The sequence below is a fragment of the Cygnus olor genome, chromosome 14 (genome assembly GCF_009769625.2).
Source record: "Cygnus olor isolate bCygOlo1 chromosome 14, bCygOlo1.pri.v2, whole genome shotgun sequence".
Taxonomy (NCBI): Eukaryota; Metazoa; Chordata; class Aves; order Anseriformes; family Anatidae; genus Cygnus; species Cygnus olor.
This window is the reverse complement of record NC_049182.1, coordinates 8,124,114-8,140,204: the sequence shown is the minus strand read 5'-3', so window position 1 is coordinate 8,140,204 and position 16,091 is coordinate 8,124,114. Positions and strand designations below refer to the sequence as shown.

The 16,091-nt window shown below is 41.9% G+C and overlaps 2 protein-coding genes across 4 annotated transcripts; one reads left to right on the top strand and one right to left on the bottom strand.

Moving 5' to 3' along the window:
- Nucleotides 1–1,126: 1,126 nt before the first annotated feature.
- Nucleotides 1,127–5,947, bottom strand: THG1L (tRNA-histidine guanylyltransferase 1 like). 3 transcript variants are annotated; one of them, XM_040573656.1, is made up of 6 exons: nucleotides 5,739–5,947; nucleotides 5,141–5,317; nucleotides 4,515–4,684; nucleotides 3,591–3,679; nucleotides 2,905–3,012; nucleotides 1,127–1,949 (listed from the first exon to the last, which is right to left on the bottom strand). In XM_040573656.1, exons 1-6 carry the CDS (start codon nucleotides 5,918–5,920, stop codon nucleotides 1,788–1,790), a joined length of 888 nt encoding a protein of 295 aa, XP_040429590.1. In that variant the 5' UTR covers nucleotides 5,921–5,947; the 3' UTR covers nucleotides 1,127–1,787. The 3 variants fall into 3 exon arrangements, with proteins under 3 accessions (XP_040429590.1, XP_040429591.1, XP_040429592.1); XM_040573657.1 differs by lacking the exon at nucleotides 5,739–5,947 and having other exon boundaries at nucleotides 4,515–4,680; nucleotides 5,141–5,280; XM_040573658.1 differs by lacking the exon at nucleotides 5,739–5,947 and having other exon boundaries at nucleotides 4,515–4,594; nucleotides 5,146–5,207.
- Nucleotides 5,948–6,148: 201 nt separating this feature from the next.
- On the top strand, nucleotides 6,149–14,880 carry SOX30 (SRY-box transcription factor 30). Its single transcript, XM_040573944.1, has 5 exons — nucleotides 6,149–6,746; nucleotides 7,951–8,190; nucleotides 9,609–9,788; nucleotides 11,088–11,580; nucleotides 12,717–14,880. The coding sequence occupies exons 1-5, from the start codon at nucleotides 6,149–6,151 to the stop codon at nucleotides 13,090–13,092; spliced, it is 1,887 nt and encodes a 628-aa protein (XP_040429878.1). The 3' UTR covers nucleotides 13,093–14,880.
- Nucleotides 14,881–16,091: the final 1,211 nt, after the last annotated feature.

Sequence of the window (16,091 nt, the reverse complement as noted above, 5' to 3'; positions counted from 1 at the left end):
CAAAGTCAAGCAAATCACAGTTGTGCTGTAAGACCAAAACACACACGCACACACAAAAAAAAACAGATAGGAAGTTCTCAGTGCTAAATGACTGCCGTGCAATGATTCATTCAGAATCACCACCACACGCTCCCTCATATCCTCTTCCTGAGGAATTAAACAGGCCCTTCGACAAGCTAAAAACGGTATACATTCTCTTATTGCTCAGCATTAGTATACATTGGGGACAGGAAACTGCTATCACGAATCCACAGACTTATTCTTCATTCTCAGAAAAAGGAAGAAATTGCGAAGTAATATTTTACTTCAGTATCTGTATAGTGTTTTTTTCAAAGAAGTTTGTACATTGCCTTAAATGTACAAGTTCTTCCCATAGTAAGAAAAGGGTGAAAGCAGAGAGTCGATTCATGACAGTAACTCAGTACTGACCTTATTTGGCCACATTTAATGCTCTCCTTCCATTTTTATGGCCAGTCCCAACTGCTGGTTCTCTCTCCCTTAGTAAACTGGCTGGCGAGCTGTAGCTATGTCAGTGCCATGTTTTTGAAACCAGCACGGTTAAAGCACTACCATTCTTGTATCATTACAGTTGTATTTCAGTATAAACACCTATTTCAGAAATAAGTTATCTCCCTCAAAGTCTAGTTACATTTGGACAAGTCCCTTTACATTAGCAGAAGCATTTGTGCTCCCAGAGGTTGTATGATTTAACTGTCTTGACAGAGATTAACCAAGTTATACTAGAACTAAACTGTGCAGAGAGCAAGCAACACACACCCTCCTTTCTTTAACTAAGAGGTATTGTCATGACTGCTACATCTGTATCATCCCCAAGAAAACCAGAGAACAGTAATAATAAAAATTACTGCTGGCATCCTCCTTAAAGGCACCAAGAAATTACCCTGTGCTGCTATCTTTCACTCCACTGCACAGGAGGAGACAGATTACTTCCCAGGCCACAGAAGCTGAGAGCACAATGTCTGTCCATACCCTAACAAAACTCAAGTCTGTACGGTTTATTATTAGCTTAACTGTTTGAAACCTTCACTAATTACTACTAAAAATATTAGTAATGAGAAAGTCCAAATAATAAACAATGAGAAAGTCAAATAATAAACACAGCAGAGAATAAATCACTAGTTTTTAATATTTTAAAAAATATAAAACCCTGTACATTTGACAAAAGCTTTTAAAATCAGTCATGGGAAACTGCTAGGCTTTCCCTTCTGTAAGGATGAGACATTATGTAGTTGAACAATTTGTTGCTAAGGTCAACCAAACACACTGGCCTTGAAATTTAATACTAAATGCCAACTGAAGTATTATTTAATACTAAATGCCAACTGTCTCTTATCTGAAAGAAAAAAGTATTTTTTTCTTCTGCTTTTAACTGCTCAAATGTACATTTTTTTCATTTTGCTTGTTTTTAATCATTTGGCAGTTCAGTACAATTCCCCATGATTTAAATGCTATAGAAATAGCTGACATTTCTATACGCTTTTTCTACAAATATGCATTTACAAGGAACAATCAATTTATGACGAGTTCTTAACATTTAAAATATAATATGATTTTGGATTTTCCAAATGGATATATCCTTGTATGTCAGATAACATTCCAGTGCCTCTTTTTCATGCAACTACAGTGCTAAAAGCTGCTGTAAAGCTTCCGCTGAAGTTGCTGAAGAGGAATGTAAGTCGAACGCTGCCAGCCACCGTCCGTGCTCCTCAGGTGCCAACAACCCAAGCAGAGCAAAACATTAACTACCAGTCATACTCAGCCAGATATCAACTATCCTCAGCCAGAATCTCAGGATATTCCTCCCAGAACTGGTCCCCAATAATGTCACAGTGCAGGGGAACAACTTTAGTCCTAGTCCGCGTCACTTTCATTTCCTTTTCTTCTGTTTCCTTTGGCAGTTTTATTTTCTTAGTTGTGACTTCATTAACCTGAAAATAGAGTTGACACATTAGCAAACATGTAAGGTTTCAGAGAGGATTCACAAACAGATGAGAAAAAAAGCTACAGCAGAAATAACCATCAACCCTATAGCATGCTATAGCATTTGAATGATGAATCTTTTCAAATAATCTATTCTCAATTTGATGACTAACACGAGTAGTTAGAACTGCACGTCATCATCATGTGGCTTGAAGAAATTAGCTACACGTTCACGTAACTCATTCCAAGTATTCTTGAATAAAGTAAAACATTTAAGTTGGAGCTACTTAAAGCAAATGGGAAACCTCAAAAATGTCTCAGATTACCAAGAAAAAATAATAAGAGCTGCAATCTTTACTATGTTCCTTTACATAAGAGGAAAAGAGTATTAAAGATACTATGAGCTGAGCTACTTTTTTTTTTTTTTGACTGAAAGTTTCTAGTACATCTGCAGTGAAAACACTTGAGAACCAATCCTGTGAAGAGCCTGGCACAGGCCCCAGTGATTACCATATTAAATGGACAACAGTCATTAAAATATAATTTTTGAGGAAGCAGAATATACTCCCTCAATTCTCAAAGCTGCTAACACTAAGAAACTAACCACATACGATTCATTCAACAAAGGAGATTTACCTAGCAAATATATCAGTCCCGTGAAATTGTATGTAAAACATGAATGAACAGATGACAACGTATATATCTCTACAGGGATAACTTATTTCTGAGACAGACTTCAGAGGCTAGTTTTGATACTACGCTTATAGTTATGTCAAACACCTCTAAAGCAATTAGGCACCTTTCACTACATCATATGGAAAACGTGATTAATTTTAAAATACATTTATAGATACACATCCACAGAGCGTTACTTCCCATTTGGTGATCGTACAGCGTAGCTTGTTGGCTACAGTTTAGCTAGCCAAAACGTGAACACGAAGCATGTGGTAATGCAGTTTTTACCTTCTGCCATATTAAGACAGTTCCTTTTCTATACATCAAAGGCTCATTGTTGTAGTTGATGTTGAATTCAGAAAATAAAATTTCATTCTTATCTCCAGCCAGCGTTCCCTGAGAGAAAATTAAAAAAGAACAAAAACTGTTGAAGACACAAACAAACAACCAAACCGATAAACAGGTTTTTCATCTTTAAATTACAAGGTGCAGTTTCCTTTCCAACTCGAGTAATTATTTCAAACAGGAATATTAAAAAAAGGTTGTTGCCTTTTTTTTTTTTTCCAAAATCTGTTTTACATTTTCAAGAGGAATTGAAAGGAGTCAACAAAATTCAGGAGAAAACCAGAAACAATCTGCTGAAATCTGCACAATAAGACAGTACTACAGGAGGGTCTGGAAATCCATAGTATCTGAACCCTCCAGTTTTACTTCTTGCTTATAGATATTAGATGGTCACGTGGTTTTTAAGATTTCTGAACTCACTAATTAAAAAATTAAAGTCTTGTTAGAACTCCAGTTAAGATGCGTTATTTGCTAATTATATTATCATCTTTATGAATTAAAAAAGTTGTTGAATTTACATCCGCAAAATGGTTACCCTAAGAAAAGCCAGAGCTGAGTAGGCAAGACAACTTAGCAAACTGGATGATTTTCTCTGTACCTGGAAGAACATGATCTCAAGAGATTTTTACCTGGAGCCTATCCTGTGCTTGCACTGGTGTCAAACCACTTCGCTGTACGAGCATCCAAAACACCGTATTATAAAGGTTATTAACATGGCCTACAGAAAGATAGAAAGAGATACAGTGTTTACCAAATACTCAGAGGAAAAAAAAAAAAAAAGCAACTTCATTTCCAGAATTGTAACCGAATAAATAGACAGGATTTTTCTGATCCATTTTTAATGTGCTGGGTATCGCTCAAGACCAGGCTGGATGAGGCCCTGGGCAACCTGATCTAGTGAGAGGTGTCCCTGCCCATGGCACTAGACGATACTCCCAACCCAAACCGTTCTATGATTCTGCGAATGACTGGAAGACAGATTCACGATGCTTCTGAAAAGGGAGAGGGAGAGCAGAGGGAGAAGGGTAATTCTGTATAAGAAAGGTTACATTAACTTGAACAACGGGGACTACATATACATGGAGGCCTACAGAGGAAACCCAACAGTCTGTTCCAGCACGAAATATGCAACACTTTTGCTACGTGGTTTGAATTGTAACATTCACATCTCCTCCTGCCTGCTCTAAGGAACCTGCTTTGGCAGGGGGGTTGGACCCAATGATCTTTCGAGGTCCCTTCCCGCCCCTTCAATTCTGTGATTGCTTTAAGATCATCTTGATTTAAAAAACGTGTAAAAAATTAATTCTATTACTATTTCCTATGATGAACTCACTGCCAGCATGCACCAATACAGTACTAGTCTAAAGACTCAAGATTTTACCCAACATTTCTGCAAAATCCCAACGCAGGGATCCCAGTATTATTTGTAACTATTACCCTGCCAAACTGTGCTTTAACCGTTAAGCGCATACGCGGACACACTGGCAATAAGGATGTTTCTGTTCAGGAAGACAATTCAACTGCACAGATCTCCATTCTCTAGAAATGCTTACAGTCTGCTTGTCTCCAGCTGAGGTAGTCCTTTAAGTTTTGGGTGCTGGGATACAGCACAATTCGTCCATCAAATCCCGGCGGGTACAGAAGCTGCTGGTCCTTAAAGTAATCCTTCCAATAGAAAACGTAACTGGAGGCAAACTGCGAGACCACGTGAGTCATGAACTTGCTTGCAAACATAAAGCAAAGGAAAAAGAAAGGAATACGCCAATATGATTATATATACCCATGACTTTCTGAAGCATCAATAGCAGTAATTAGTGTGGACAGCATCACTTCTTAAATAACGGTACAACAGAGCAGCAATGGCAGAGTCTTGTGGAAAATAAGAAGTACTAGGAGCCAAGAAAAACGAGTTTAGAAAGGGAAACACTTTGTTAAAAGAAGCCTTGTTTTAATCAAAACTTTTTAAAGCTCCATATCACTAAAAACTACAGAAATAATGCATGCAAAGAGTTTGCACGAAGAACCACTTGTGGCACATACACCCAAATATACACCTAAATACAACTCAGCTCCTAGCCTCTGCGTATAGATAAAGGCAGATCTAAAGATGGGTAACAAATTGCAGATTTACAGAGAGACGTTAAAAACAATTTCACTTCCTTATCAAAGCAGCTGTTACCTTGCTCTTCTTTTAAACCATTTACTTTTCCTTTTGAAAACAAAACTGTACTCATCGCTCTGCCCATAAGCGATAGCGATATCCTCCAGCTCCTGCATCACTGTCTGGGCACACCTGGTCATCAGGTGAAGAGCGCGGTCGTCGTTTGGCTTTTTGAACTCGTGTTGCTCAGCGAACCTTCAAAGCAAAAACGGGACAATAAGAACCTTTTAAAAGGTTAGTCAAAAATGCTAACCGACTCATTTTCACCATATTTATTTTCTATGTATATTGATTTGTAGTATCCGGGTAGCACTAACGGTGAATTCCCTGCAGGTAGGAAAGAAGTAACAAGAACTAGTGTTATGCTTTCTGGATAACGCGTTCTCTGTCCCATCAGCCTCTCACCCTGATGAGATATGGGGGGGGCAGCCCGGCCCCTGGGGGGTCAGCACCTTGGGGTGGGGATCGGCACCCCGGGGGGTTGTCAGCAGCCTGGGGTGGCCCTGGGGGGGGGGGGGGGGTGTCAGCACCCAAGGGTCCCCTCCCCAGCCCCCCCCGCCCCGTCGCCATGGCAACCGCCCCGCAACAAGCGCCTCGGCCCTGGGCTGCCCCGCACCTGTGGAAGTTGCGGCCGTCGAGGCGGACCACTATCCAGCAGTTGGGCAGGCACGTGTCGTCCGCCTCGAAGTCCCGCACGTACTCGAACTTGCTCTTAGCCATGGGGGAGCAGCCGCGGCCCGCGGCCCGCCCGCTGCCCGCGCTGATGGCCGCCGCCGCCACCCGCCAGCACCCCCGCATGGCCGGGGCGGAACCGGAACCGCCGTCACCCCTCCCCCGGCCCTTCTAGCCAGCCGGGCGGACCTCTCTATGCCCCTAACGCGGTCTCCATAGCGACCGCGGTGGGAGGCGAGCCGCGAGTGGGCGGGGCGAAGGAGGCAGCGGCGCGCTCCCATTGGCCGGCGGCCGCGGCGCGAGGGCGCGGCGAGCGTTGGCGGCCAACCGCGGGCGGGCAACGGCAGTGGCGTCATGGAGCGGGGCGGGGGCGGTGGCGAGCCCGGGCTTGGCCCCGGCCCCCGGGGGCTGGGGGGGGAGTGCGGGGAGCCGCTCCCGGAGCCCCCCCTCAGCGCCGAGCGGCCCCGGCGGGGAGCCGCGGCCCCTGCTGAGGGCGGCGGGGAGCCGGGGAGCGGGACGGGGAGCCCCCCGGCCGCGGGGGGAGCCCCGGGGGAGGCTCTCGGTGGCCCCCGGGCGGATGCGGGGCGGGGAAGGGGCGGCGGGGATGGGCGGCGGGGCAGCGCGGAGGAGCCGCGGGGAGCCCTCAGGGCGAGGGCGGGCGTGGGGGGCTCCCCGCACGGCTCCCCGCACGGTCCCGGTGCCGGTATCGCGGCGGCACAGCCCCGCGGGGAGCCCCCGGGGGTGCTGCCCCAGGCGCTGAGGGTCCCCCTGGTGCTGCGGCCGCTGCCCGCCGCCGGCCGCCTGCAGCTGCAGGGCCCGGTGCCCGCCGAGCTGCTCCGCCTGCCCCAAGTGCCCCTGGAGCAAGTGCCGCTTAAAATGCAGGCGTTGCTCGAGCCGTCGGTGAAAATCGAGACCAAAAACGTGCCCCTCACTGTGCTGCCCTCCGACTCAGGTATTGAGAAACAGGTTTGTAGGGTTGCAGCGAGCGGCACGCAGCTGGCAGGTTGTCACATGGGAAAACACAAAAAAATAGCGGGAAAATAACGTTAGAGTGAAAAAAAAAAAGATAGAGAACCACCTCTTTGAATATATTATTTGTAAAACTGCCTAATTCAGGGTAGGGTGTGCATGTACAGGAGAACAGAGCTCTAGTAGTTGGCTCGAATCAATACAGCTTTGTCTGTTTGCTCCCTGACTGTATTAAACCCCTTCATAACTTCAGAATCACATCGAATTTTGATGGCAAGTTTAAGTTTAGACATCTGTTGATCCTTAAAATGAAGCATTCATATGCTTCTCTGATAGAATTTGGACGTGTTAAGTGACAAACTTTGTACCATTTGGATTAAAAGCTTTTTGGAAAGAAAAGGCTTTTAAAATTTATACTTCTGACACTTTTGAAATTAATGACTTTAAGTGAAATCCTGAGGATAAGAATACTTCAGCCCTTCATTGATAATGTGGAACAACAGTCTATTTCTAAGGCTTTTTCAGAGAGGAAGTTGTTTGCTGAGGGATCAGTTGTGAAAGGTCTGGATGTTCGTAATGTCACCAGCTCATTTCAAATGCAGCCTGTTTACAAAGACCTAAATCTGGGTGTCATGTAAAACATTTGGTAAAACAGATTCACCTAGCAAATGAGTGTCCATATCTGAGAAGAGAGGAATAAATAAATAAATAAATAAATAGAAACCTAGAACAGCAGCAGCTGAGAAACCAGAGACATACCACCGTTAGATCTCATCCCAGCATCATTAGGGCTTTTGGATACGTAGTTCTAGTGGTGATGACAAATTTGTAGTGATATGTCTGTGCTATACAGTGCTTAATTTATAAATTCATAAGTTACAGAAAACAGTCTAGCCAAGTGAAAACCAAACTGTCTTTAACAGTCACGTTTCAGATTTTTAAAAATAGATTAAAGAACAAAATCTATGTAAATAATTCCTTATGCAGTGCTTCAGTGGAGGTTATAGAGGTACTCCCTTGCACTTTTCTAGGAAGTGCTCTCCAAACATGCACTGAGTTCTGTGTGTTCCAAAGCTCTAGTAATTCTTTTGACTGTTGCCAAATACCCTCTTGATATATTATTAAGTGTAACCTGTATCACATATATTGCCTGGAAGATGATCCTCTTTCCTCATTTTGTTGCATAGGAATGCCAGATACTCCATTTAGCAAGGACAAAAGTGGCCACGTAAAGCGTCCAATGAATGCATTTATGGTGTGGGCTAGGATTCATCGGCCTGCTCTAGCCAAAGCTAACCCGACTGCCAATAATGCAGAAATCAGTGTTCAGCTCGGGTTGGAGTGGAGCAAACTGAGTGAAGAGCAGAAACAGCCCTATTATGATGAAGCTCGGAAAATAAAACAAAGGCACAGAGAGGAATTTCCTGGTAAACATTTATTTATTTATCTCAATAGTTTAGAAGTGCAGGATTTGAGGAAAAATTGATTTCTTTTATTAGAGCAAATAGTAGAGTTGGAAAACATGACAAAAATTTCAAGCACTCAGTCCTTCTATCAGCTTTATAGTACCTGAAAGTATATTCCTTTCTTAAAGTATCCATAAATGATGTGGCATCCTTTATAGCCTCTAAAGTTTCCTAAATTCTTAGCCCACCACAACTATAGCATCTCCTGCATGGGTTAAAAGCCTCATGCTCTGTACAGAGTTTATTCTGAACACGGATGCAAAAAGAGCTGCCCAGGTGGTCTGTGGTGACACATGTATCCTTCCTTAAAAACAATAAATGGAAAGTGCCACAGGAAGCACAAGTGGCACTGCATTCTGTGGGATTCTTCAACTTTTAGACTGGGGATTCACAAGTAAGAGTGTGGAATATGTTGTTCCTCAACCTTTTGCCAAAAGGATTAAAAATTTGAACCCTTACCAAATCCATTTGTTCATAGCACTGCAGTTAATTAAAAGGACGCTAATAAAACAAAGCACAAGTATTTGTATTTTGAACACAGTGAAAGCTGTTGAGACATCAGGTGTCATAATCCTTTATCCCTGTGATGTCATAATCCTGCTAGTTCACTGTTAAGGCTAACGCTGGTAGACAAACATGATTAATGTGTCATAAATACACAGAAGATGAAGAGTAGCACTCCCTCCTTGCACCCTTCCAAAAAAAAAAAAAAAAAAAAAAAGTGTTTGGGGAGGGGCTTTAAGGTAGCATTAGGAGTTAGCCTGAGTTGCTAGCCTGTGTAAGAAACAGCTGCTCAGTAAAAAACAGTATGTTTATAAGTCTGCTAGTGCTTGATCAGTGTTGTAAGTCAGAGGCCAACGTACTCCTTATTGCCAAAATCTATACAGGATTCCCGGTGGGCCATATGTTCAGTTGTCTCTTGTAACCTGCAGGTATATGTTAAATTTATGGGGTAAGGAAAAAAATCAGGAAAGATCCACATTTTGAATACAGTCATGGTTTTCTTCTGGATTGAAAGCCCATCATGCAGTGTTGTGTTCTCCATCGCATGCTTTCCTTAGTTGTGCCATGTCATCCCACTGTTCTGTATTTATGTGTGTCACAAAGCTCTTTTGATTCAGTAACATAAAAACAGTGCCCAAATGTGTCCATTTTATTTCTACCTCTGCTAAAATTCCCCATTTGCTAGCTCACTGGCACAAATGGAGTTTTGCCATTGACCATTGGAGCAGTTTAGGGACTCTTCTTTCTTTCTTTTTTTTTTTTTTTTTTTTACTTTTTCTTTCTTTACATATTTCAGAATTATGGCTACAGTAGTTTTACATAAAAAAGAGACCATCCCATAAACGGGGTGTCTGCATCTTTTTCATCTCTGACAGGTTGGGTTTATCAGCCACGACCAGGCAAAAGGAAGCGTTTTCCGCTGAATGTCTCTGGTCTACTTTCCGGCACCACTCAGACTATCATCACTGCAAATCCAGCTGCCGTTCTTCCCTTCCAATCACCTAGGTACTCTGTTGTCATCCCCACTGTTCAGAACAGTATTGGACATCCAGTCTGTGAGTTTTCAATACTGAATGATTTTTAAAATTAGGAATCTACCTATTAAAGTTGCATTTAACCTAGAAAGATCCTTTTTATAATCAGTCCATATTGGCAGTGAAATAGGGTGTGCCGTGAAAGCCCACAGGCAAATATAATAGCTAACCTGCAGCCCCTCACATTTTGTGGTGAAAGAGCTCTGTCTGATTGCAAGGACAGCGGATCACAACAAATAGCTTTGGTCCAAGCACTGGACCTTTTCTCTTTAAGTATACTGACTCAAATGAGTCTAATGAGACAAGAAAACTAAATGCCTGTTTATGCTAGATGGTGATATTTGGAGATGTAAAAGAGAACACTTTACTTTGTTCAGGTGAAGTTCTGACTTAGGATGTGATCCTTTCCCAAATCATTCTGTAAATTTGACTGAATAAGCTATTTTTTGTGTCCTTATGCTAGTGTGGTCCTTTGGGTGGTCCTTTGGGGACCAAGAGTTGAACCTGATGATCCTTGTGGGTCCCTTCCGACTCGGATATTCTATGATTCCAAGATTCCATGATATTATGGTGTCCTCACATGCTACTATGTTTCATTCTGAAGTTTACTCTCCTATTGTGGTTCAAATCACTCTTAAATACAAAGTGTAAAATCTAGAAGCATTTAAGTCCAGTTGACTCAGAATTTAGACTCCTGGGCTAGGTAGTGGTTTTTGAAAACACTAATGCAATGTGTTTTGAAATCTTGTTGTATAAAGGCAGCCTTTAACATACAACATGATCTCAAGTGTACATCTGCAAAATGTTTCAGTGAGATTGGCTGGTGGGTGCGTTCATTGGTGAAACAAGTAAGAAAATATATTGGAGAGTTGTGTGTTGTAATTACTGCTTCTGCTCCTCACTGCTGCTTTGGCACCATGCAGATTTATTAAGAATTTGGCTCATTCCGTCTCAGATGGTAAATGTGGCAGGTGTTCAGAGCTTCAGGCACTAAGTGCACACACTCCAGCCCCATTCTGTGGCTATCCCAGAACACGATACAGTCCTCACTAGCCTCACAGCCTCAACACTCACCAACCAATCCGTTATTCATTCACCTTTTTCTTCTTGTTGAAGGAAGCTTGAGTGTGTGGACTCCAAAACCACCTGTCAGAACACACATAGGCCGTGACGCGTGACTGAGAGTTGCAGGGAAGTGATGCTAGGAAGTGTTTTGGAGAAAGTGATTTTGGCCCTAGTGATTTTGGTTTTGTTACGCCACTGTTTGTGACATCTCTTCCTTTACTCATGTCTGATAAATAACAGCTCTGTTTCCTAAAGGTGAAGCTCTTTCTGCCATCCGTCTGCCAGCTTCTTCTGTTCAACGTCCAGGTCCAATGACTCTTTTCCAGTCTACTTTTGCGAGCACCACATCATTGGCAGTTCCAGCTCCAACCCTGCCCCTGCACCCTGTAATTGCAACACAGCACTTTGCTGAATCTGTTCAGACAGAAGCTTGTGATGTATCTTCTGGATCCACCTGCTCTCTGAAGAGACTTACACCAGTTTTTGTTGAGAGCTCCAGTAGAAACCCAAGTAACACAGTCACTGCTCATGGCAGATTTTCCGTTTCTACCATTGAGCTCCCAAAGGAGTACTCAGGGCTTTCTGCTTGTCCTAGAGGAGTACCTCTTTCCCAAGCTACTCCTCTTCCTCACTCACATCTCTATGACAGTCCTCCCATTGGGCAGCCAGTTCATCTGTTTGGAGCACCTCCTCGATTTTCATTTCATCACCCTTACTTTGTACCTGGACCTTACTATTTCCCCTCAAGGTAATGCAATCCTTCATTTCAATACCAGCGAGATTAAGTGCTAAAGGGCTTCGACTTTTAGAAAGTAGATGGAGCTTTCAGTTCTTGAGGCAAGAATGCAGTGCCAGGAAGGAGAGCTGCTCTTACCTTCCTATAGCTCCTCTGTGGTTGGACCTGCTGGCCTGGGGCTGTTTGTAATATATGCCCAGTTACTGAAGGCTCCGTGGTACTAATTTAGTAATTGGCATTCCCAAGCCCACAGTAAACAGAAGTATCCTCTCTCCACTTTGTGCACCTAAGATGCACGACATCTGATTTCTACAGAAAAGTATTAGGTAGAGATAGATAGTGTAAATATATTTTCAAAATGATCAGATACAATTAAAGTAGGTGTGTGAGATGTCTCCCAGCTACTAGGATTGCAGCTGTCATAACTACCAGTATTTCTGAAATCCAGCCTAGTGGGAAATGTCTTCAGAATTCTTACGTAAGTAAGTAGTCCTTACTAGTTTGTCTTTGCAGTCTCTGGGCAGTAAATGAGAGAAGATAATTTAATCAAAGAACTTACAAGCTAACACATGCAATATCCCGTGGGTATTTCCTAAGCTAAGTATGCACAGAAAGTACCAGTGTCCTCACACTAAATTTCTCTAACACCGTGTAGATTATATGTGTGTCATTTTGCATCAGAATACAAATTCCAAGAGGACACAACAAAGACAGTTATAGTTTGGCTTAGGAACTTCTTGCAATTTATTTATGTATTTATTAGTAGAATCACTGTAATTTCTTTAAATACATTGACAACCACATACGGGGCACAAGGATTTTCTCTCAGTCCACTTGTTTAATAACAACTTAATACACACAAGAGGTCATTCAAAGAATAAATAAGAGTGTTTTACCCCAGCTCTGTCACAATTTTTGGTACATAGAAGTAACAAACTGATTTTGGATACTTCATTTTACTATTCTGAGTATGTACATTAATATATTGCAGGCTTACCTGATTCTATTTTATCCAGTATATTATTTAATTAATATTAAAAAAAAGATGACTAGCTTAGAAAAATTAGTGCCATTCTGATTGTCTTAGCTGAATGGAAATCTAGGGAATCTGCATTTCTGAACGACGCTTTCAATCTCTTTCATTGCAGCACGTGCCCATTCAGCCGGCCTCCATTTGGCTGTGGGAATTTCTCCAGCTCAGTGCCAGAATGTCTTGGCTTTTATGAAAACAGGTACCAGAAGCAGGAGATGAAGTTTTCGGTTCTGGACAGAGACTATCCTTTCAGGGAATACCCAGAGGAAGTCGTACATGAGGACTCACACAACTGTGAGAGCCTTGAGGAAGTGACCTGTCACAGCAGCCGCGGTGAGGAGGAGTGTGTAAGCCCCATACCACAACTGGACATTGGAGCAATTGAGAAAGTTTTGTCAGCCACCCCACCTACTCCTTCCAGCATCCAGCAAATCAATGTGACTGACAGTGAGGAGGAGGAAGAAGAAGAAAAGGTGTTGCGAGAGCTGTAATTTTTAAAACAAATGATAAGCCAAGGAAATAGAGAACTGGAAATAAATCTTTTCCTCAGTACCATCTTCAGAGAGTGTGTTCAATGGGAAACCTATGTAGCTTGAGCAACCTGTGCATGTCATTTTGAGGACTTTGATGATCTGTTTGTATTTTGAGAGGTCACATAAAGATCTGGGGATGTGTAAAAGCCTCTGAATTTCACCTGGTTCATCAGGGCATTGTTTGGACTCTAGCTCAGGAAATCGCTTACGCAGGAACTTAGCTTTAAGCATGTGACAATGTACTTTCTGAGGAGAGATATGTTTAAGCACATCCTTTTAATGCTCCTCTGAATCAGGATACTGCCTTTTATTGTTTACAGACATTTTAATGGTATTTGCTGTAATTTTGTAGGTATTACTTTTAGGAGTTTTAACAAGAGAAATAATTCTGTTTTATTACTGTAATGTAATTCTTACTACAGTAAAAGACTATGAGGCCTGGAAAGTGAAGTCAAGAATGATTCTGCAATGCTTTATATTTTTGCTTTGATAAGACAGTTTTAAGTTTAATTTGGTTAATTTTTAACTTTACTCTGCATTTGTGGTATGAATGTTATATAATGCACTGAAAATTTAGATTGGTTTCAGTAATATCTTAGTCTGTAGCCAGTTCCATTAATGAAAATGGATTGTCCAGAAGGTATGGGGAGGTATGGTAGCACCCAGAGAGTGGAAAGTGGATGGGATCTAGCCCTGTGACTTACATTAGTGGATTGTGACTTGATCCCTGAGTGTAGTTATTACTGTAAGGAATTCTCCATAGAATACCAAATTCTCTGAAGAATATCAAAGGCTTTTAATAGAGAGAGTATCTGTACTGTACTCAAAGAGTAAAGAAATTCAAAAGTTTTTGACCAAAATATGTAATTAATGTTACTAACATTTATTTTTCTGTTTTATGAAAGGGATGGTCGTTTCTTTCTGGGAATCCTGTTATTTTACTGTTGTTCATTTGAATAAACTCACCTGAACAACGTACCAATAGTGTTTCATTTTAAGCCATGAACAATGAACTGAGTGGGGACGTGTAATTCGTGATTTATCTAACCCAAAGACTTACAGTGCAGCTAAACTGCACATGCCTAGAATGACAAGCTCAAATCAATTTTCTAGACAATTTTTGCAACTAACGGTAGTGTATACATATATGTGTGTGTATTTATATTTATAATTATGTAAGTCCAGATACCACAGAAATATGGGAAGAGCTAAAAAACACAGGAGAAGTACATTCATGCTGGGCTGGCAGCGTTCTAAGCAAAGATTCAGAAGAAGCTACACTGATGTCTCATCTAGCACATCCTGTCTTGTGTGGGCTGTCACACCAGACCTGCTGGACCTTGATTGCCCTGTCTAACCTAACGCTTAGGCCCCCCATATCCATCCACTAAGACAGCATTATTGATAAAGGCAGGTACCAATGAAGTTTCCATATGCCTCAAAAGGTAAGCCTAAATCAAGGCAGAGTAGATATCCTTGGGGTTCTTTGCGTTTTAACGTTTTAGTCTTATATCAACATTTTAATGCTTCTCTGGGCTCTTAGTTCCATTTCCAAGCTTAAGATCATTTGAGAACCACTGCGTTTTGTAGTTAAAGAGCACATTTAAAAGCATGGGTAAATACTGCGTACACTACATTGCAACTGTGTTTGTAAGCAGCCCCCAGCTCCTACTGCATCTGTAATGCAGATGAATCATTAAGAAGAAAGTCTTATAAATAGTAGAAAGTGTCTGTTACTAAATTATCTTCTCAATGAAAGCTGATCTGGCCTGCAGGAATGCATGTGGGCAAATATACTAATTCCTAAACAAGTATGTTTCAGGGTATAAAACAGCTGTTGGTGGGATTATTCTCTAGATCTAACTTTCTTCTTTCCCTTTTTTCCTTTTTATACACAACGGAATAGGATGTAAGACATATTGCAGTGCATATTCTAGTGCAGAATCTAGAATGGTTGCCTTCCACAGACAATTCACATTTACTTTGTCCTATATGGGGTGTCCAGCGCTGTTTAAAGGGAAGTGCCTCCGAGCTGCTCAGTTGTACCCAGTGCTAATTGTGAAGCTGGTGCTGAGGTACATGAGCTTCAATGGGTCGAGGGGTTCAGCATTTGCTGTGCTGGGTCCATCTGCTAATGGGACCTTTGCTGCTCATTTAGGAAAACATAGTATTATACCCTCAATGGAAATCTGCTCTGTTTAATACCACAAAATCCATATGAAGAGAAGGCTGAGGATTAACACATCCTGTATGTCAGTTTGAAACAAAATGTAGGGCCGATCTTTCCTGTCCTTCCAGGTAGAGCTGAAGTCCCAGATCGGTTACATGGGATCTGTGTCTGTAGAACTACAGCACTGGACCCAGCCATCTGTGTTGTTTACCGTAATCTAAACTAAAAATCACCTTGTGCACTTCTCAAATTGATATATATATATATATATATATATATATATATATATCAGATGCAGATATTCCAAAGTTTGTTTTCCTCCTCCTTGGCAAAGTCTCGACATTTTGTAGTGCTTCCTGGTGTGCCCACTGCCTGTGGCTATTCTTTTGCAGAGATGACTTTCTGCTCCAAAGTTATGGAACATTTTTATGGACTGGATGTTATTAAAAGCCCTTATGTTATTATACCTGTTCCTCTTCTTATGAGAGTAAACTGCTTCTGTATATTCAGTCTCAGAGAAAACACAAGCTTGGAGAAGTTTGCAGTCAGTGTGGAGAGGACCACAGTGCTCTACATATACAAATACAGTCAAAGAGATGCAGCGTGTCAACACATACAACCTCGTACCATTAGGTCCACTTGGCTGTAGGAATGAAGCAAAAGTAGCAGCAGTGGCCCACCCTTTAAAAAAAGCGTAGGGAGCATTTTGGTAGTATTTCACTAACAGCACATTGGGACAAGCCCTTGCCTGGTACCTGATCATCTTACAGCACTTCTCCCTCTTTGG

Coding starts and splice junctions, on each gene's coding strand:
- THG1L (XM_040573656.1), bottom strand. CDS start 5,920: ATGCGGGGGTGCTGGCGGGTGGCGGCGGCGGCCATCAGCGCGGGCAGC. Junction 3,013..3,590: donor AAGCACAGGATAGGCTCCAG/GTAAAAATCTCT, acceptor ATTTTCTCTCAG/GGAACGCTGGCTGGAGATAA. Junction 1,950..2,904: donor CTGTCTTAATATGGCAGAAG/GTAAAAACTGCA, acceptor CTCTATTTTCAG/GTTAATGAAGTCACAACTAA.
- SOX30 (XM_040573944.1), top strand. CDS start 6,149: ATGGAGCGGGGCGGGGGCGGTGGCGAGCCCGGGCTTGGCCCCGGCCCC. Junction 8,191..9,608: donor GCACAGAGAGGAATTTCCTG/GTAAACATTTAT, acceptor CATCTCTGACAG/GTTGGGTTTATCAGCCACGA. Junction 9,789..11,087: donor CAGTATTGGACATCCAGTCT/GTGAGTTTTCAA, acceptor TGTTTCCTAAAG/GTGAAGCTCTTTCTGCCATC.